This window comes from Hipposideros armiger, unplaced genomic scaffold, assembly GCF_001890085.2.
Source record: "Hipposideros armiger isolate ML-2016 unplaced genomic scaffold, ASM189008v1 scaffold_1497, whole genome shotgun sequence".
In the NCBI taxonomy this organism is placed as follows: domain Eukaryota; kingdom Metazoa; phylum Chordata; class Mammalia; order Chiroptera; family Hipposideridae; genus Hipposideros; species Hipposideros armiger.
Window position 1 is genome coordinate 236320 of NW_017732847.1, and position 4643 is coordinate 240962.

The following is a 4643-nucleotide window of genomic DNA, read 5'->3' on the forward strand; positions in this document are numbered from 1 at the left end:
TTAAACAATAATGGAATCTTTCCCCAATGTCTGGGAAGCCTCCACATGACTTCCTTTCTGTTTATTTGCCCAGTATTTAAATTCTCTGACTCTCATCAATGGTTTTCCTCTCATTGAACTGTTTTTCTTGTATTGTTTTGTATCCCTCTCATTTTGTTAACATTGTGCTAGCAAGGATCTTGTCCTAAAACAGTCTTGAAGAGACGGTTACATATTATCTCTCTGACTTCCTTTCTTCTAAAGCCCTGTTCCTTTCCTTTTCCCCTTCACTCAGACTTCAAAGATTTTTCTTTTTTGCTTCTCTTTCTATTTTGAATGATCTCTTGTTAGTACTTTTTTTTTCTTCTTGTAGACTGTAATCAGTAGGTACCAAATGGTATTTTTGTGTCTTTTCAAAGCATTCATGTATAATTATGCTTTTCTTCTTCAATTTGGATACTGATATCTGGTGTAGAGCTGATATTTCATAATAGGTTGATGTTTTATGTTAACATACAGAAATGAATATTAATAATAACTTATTTATAAGAACTCTATAGTTACAATATTAACTGTTTCATATGTCATAAGAATTTTTTTCATATTATTTACCTAAGGTTATAATTTAGTTATTATGCTTTCAAAAAGTATTAGAACAAATAAGAATCATAATTGATAGATTTGTTTATTTTATGATAGAACATAATATCTGTTTAAATGATTATTAAATATTTATTCTTAAAGAATTTGACTTATCATTCTACATTTCTACAGATTTAAGAAACTCTTAAAAATGACAAGAAGGAAATTAAATGAATATGAAAATGGAGAGCTTAATTTCCCTGGAGGTTTAAAACCCAATCAAAGTGAAATGGATATTCAGATTAATATGTTAAAACAGAAGGTAATTTTTCATTAGTTTTGGGACCCAAAATCACTTAATTTGGGAAAATATAAATCATTCAATACTTTGAACAGTGAAATATATATTTTTCTATTAATTTTATACACTTAATGTCAGTGAAAAAGACAGCTTTTTTTCTATATCATTTTTCTCTAAAAAGGACATACTATTAACTCTCCTATGTCTTGAACCCTGGCTAGTGATCTGAAGCTAAGAAGGACACCATCGCACTACTCCAAAGCACTAGCATTAAATCATTTTTTTGGTAACAGCTTTATTGAGATATAATGAACATACCATGCAGTTCCCTCATTTAAAGTGTACAATTCAGTGGCTTTTAGTGTATTCAAAGCTCATCATCACAATCAATTTTATCACCCTAAAACACACTCATCACCTTAAAAGTATCCCTGTACCTTTTAGCCTTCACCGTGTGCCAGTCTGCCCTCCCCAACTCTTCCTAGCCCTGGGGAACCAGTAGTGTACTCTCGGTCTCTATAGATTTGCCTGTTCTATACTGGACATTTCATATCAATGGAGTCACACAACATGTGGTCCTTTGTGACTGCCTTCTTTTATTTAGCATAATGTTTCCAAGGTCCATCTATTTGGTCACATGTATCTTCAGTAATTCATTTCTGTTTATTGCTAAATAACATTCCATTGTATGGACAGACCCACATTTAAAAAAATCTCTTCGGCCGGCTGAGTGGCTCAGTTGGTTAAGAGCTCGCTCAAGGGTTTGAGCTCTGAGCAACAGCGGTTCGAGTCCGGCCCGAGCTGAGCTGCCACTGAGCTGCCAACAGGTGGCAGGATGGCTCAGCTAAAAAAAANTTTATTTATTTATTTATTTATTCAATATATTTATTTTTTTTAAGATTTTTATTGGGGAATTGGGGGATGGGAACAGCACTGGGGAATTGGCGGAAGGGGAGCAGACAAGTTGCTGTCTTTTTGTTTGTCAGTCTAGTTGTGGAGGACATTGTTTCACTGGCCCAAGTTGGCACCATCTTTGCACTCTTTCCAGGTGAGGCAGATCAGTCACCGGCTTCTGGACGGTTAAGCCAACTTTTAACCAACTGAGCTACTCGGCTGGCTCCCGTGATGGTGATTTTGATCTCAACGATGCTCCTTAGTCAGGGAGGCCCACCGAGTTTGATGAAGACAAAATAAAGGCATTGATCGAGTGAAACCCACATTACACAACACGAGAGATTGCAGAAGCATTGAACATCCATCATTCAAGCATTCACGACCACTTGAAGAAGCTGGGATCATAAACAAGCTCGATATTTGGGTTCCTCATGAACTCGAAGTTCATTTGACGGTGTGTATAAACATCTGCATTATGCTCATTAAACGTGAGGAAAATGATCCTTTTTTTGAAGCGACTGATAACTGGTTGTGAGAAGTGGATTGTTTACAACAATGTGGCACACAAACGGTCTTGGTCCTGACGTGATGATTCGCCTCAAACAACATCAAAAGCAGATATTCATCAGAGGAAGGTTATGCTCTCAGTGTGGTGGGATTTTAAATTGTGTTTTGCAAGCTCCTACCAAGGAACCAAACAATCAATTCAAATGTGTACTGTCGGCAATTGGACAGTTTGAATGAATCCATCATCCAGAAACGTCCAGAGCTTGTTAATTGTAAAGGAGTTGTGTTCCATCACGACAACGCGAGACCACGCACAAGTTTGATCACCCGTCAAAAATTATTGGAGCTGGGATGGGATGTGTTCCCACACCCACCATACTCGCCTCAGCTTGGGCTGTCAGACTTCCACTTGTTTCGCTCTCTTCAAAACTTGCGTGGTATAACGTTCAATTCAGATGAGGCTGTAAATTAGCACCTTGTTCAGTTTTTCACAAACAAAGACAAGTCCTTTTATGAATGAGGAATTATGAAGCTCACTGAAAGATGGCAAAAGGTTATCAAACCAAATGGGCAATATATCATTGATTGATCTTTGCTCTTTATATAAATAAATGACCTTTGAAAAACAGACAAAATATGTCATGACTTTTCTGAAGACCCTATTCTTCAGAAAGTGTCAAGAAGGATGGGATAAGTATGTTTGAAGTGAGGACGAATATTCTGAGGGGGATTAAAGGCAATGTGTCTTACTGTAATAAATTTTTTTTAATTTAAATATTTACCATATTGTTTGAGCACACCTCATATAGCCACTCTTCTAAAAAGTTCTTTACCACTTAGTATTTTACATGTAAAACCTCTGTTTTTAACAAATTATAGCAATTTAAATTCCAGAAAAAAAATGATGACAATGTAAAATCAATTTAAAGTGTTTTAAGAAAAGTCACTGTTTTTAAAAATCTGTCCGTATTAGCATTAGGTTTATAAACTGTATTTTATAAACCTGTCTACACATAATACTCATGAACTAATGAGGAATATTATTTTAGAGAAAGAAAAGTGAGTCTCTAGATTTTTAAAACTAATTTTTGTACAAAATATTTTTCAAAGTCTGAGAATGAAAAGGAACAATTAAAGAAATGTATTGAGTTAAAACAATCTCTGGAATATAGTTTGGATGAAGAAATGAAGAAAAATGGTGAATTAGAAAAAGAGATTACCAGGTAAGATTTTATTTAATATTTCAGATCATTTCAACCACTAATTAAGATTTAAGTATAATTTGACTTTATTAACACCTAAATACAAATTTATTTCCTATCTGTAATTTTCTTAACTAAACAAATTAGCTTTTTAAAAACTTTACTTCAGAAACTCACTGTACAAGCAGCATACTCTTTATTGATTCCTAAAACAGTGACAATGCCTTTTGCATATACTGTCAATTGCATTCTTCATTGTCTACCTTCAATTATTTTTTTTAATGTTTTCTCCCATTGTCTTTTCACATTCTTTTTTTTATTTATTTTTTTTATGGATTTGTTTTGGGAATTGCGGGTGGGGAACAGTGTTGGGAATTGGGGAAGGGGAGCAGCCAAGTTGTTCTTCAGTCTTTGTTTTGGAGGGTGCCAGTATCCATCTGGCTGCCCGTCGGCAGCTCATGGCCTCTTAAGTTCAAGGTGCTGTGTTCAATCTTAGTTGCGGGTGGGCATAGCCACCATCCCATGCAGGAGTGAACCAGCAGCCTTGTTGTTAAGATCGCACTCTCTATCCACGGAGCCATCTGGGCGGCAGCTCAGCTCAAGGTGCCGAATTCAATCTTAGTTGTGAGTGGGCGTCACCCACCATTGAACAGGCAATCTTGTTGTTACACCAGCTGAGCCATCCTGCCACCTGTTGGCAGCTCAGTGACAGCTCAGCTCCAGTGCAGCATCACTGTCCCATGTGGGAATCGAACTGGCGGCCCTGTTGCTCAGAGCTCGCGCTCTTAAGCCAACTCTTAACCAATTGAGCCACTTGGCTGACCCATCTACCTTCAATTTTTATTTCTGTAAGATGCCTTTGCTGTCTTTGGTAACTTTTCCTTCTTTCAGTAGTGTTCTTCACTTCAGCATTCTAATAGTTTAATATCTAAAAACCTATCTGTGTCCTTGTTTGCAGCATTAAAAAGTTCTCTTTTTTCCTTTTTTTCAATTATAAAATATACATTAAAAAATATATGATCATAACCTAAAGAGTAAGACTGTTTGGACCATCTAGGAGTCAACAAGTTTTTAATAAACATTCACAAACCCTAAAAAAAAAAAAATATATATATATATATATATATATATAGCTTAAAGAAGAATGAGATATGAGTAATCATATTTTTACCACTCAG

At 35.7% G+C, this 4643-nt stretch overlaps 1 protein-coding gene across 1 annotated transcript in view; it reads left to right on the plus strand.

Annotated features, from left to right (window-relative positions):
- Window positions 1-4643, plus strand: part of ANKRD26 (ankyrin repeat domain 26) — a 127351-nt gene that overhangs the window by 107428 nt on the left and 15280 nt on the right. Inside the window, exon 22 of the mRNA XM_019634084.1 lies at window positions 754-883. Within this exon, the coding sequence (XP_019489629.1) occupies window positions 754-883 (130 nt within the window). The remainder of the gene's footprint in view (window positions 1-753; window positions 884-4643) is intronic.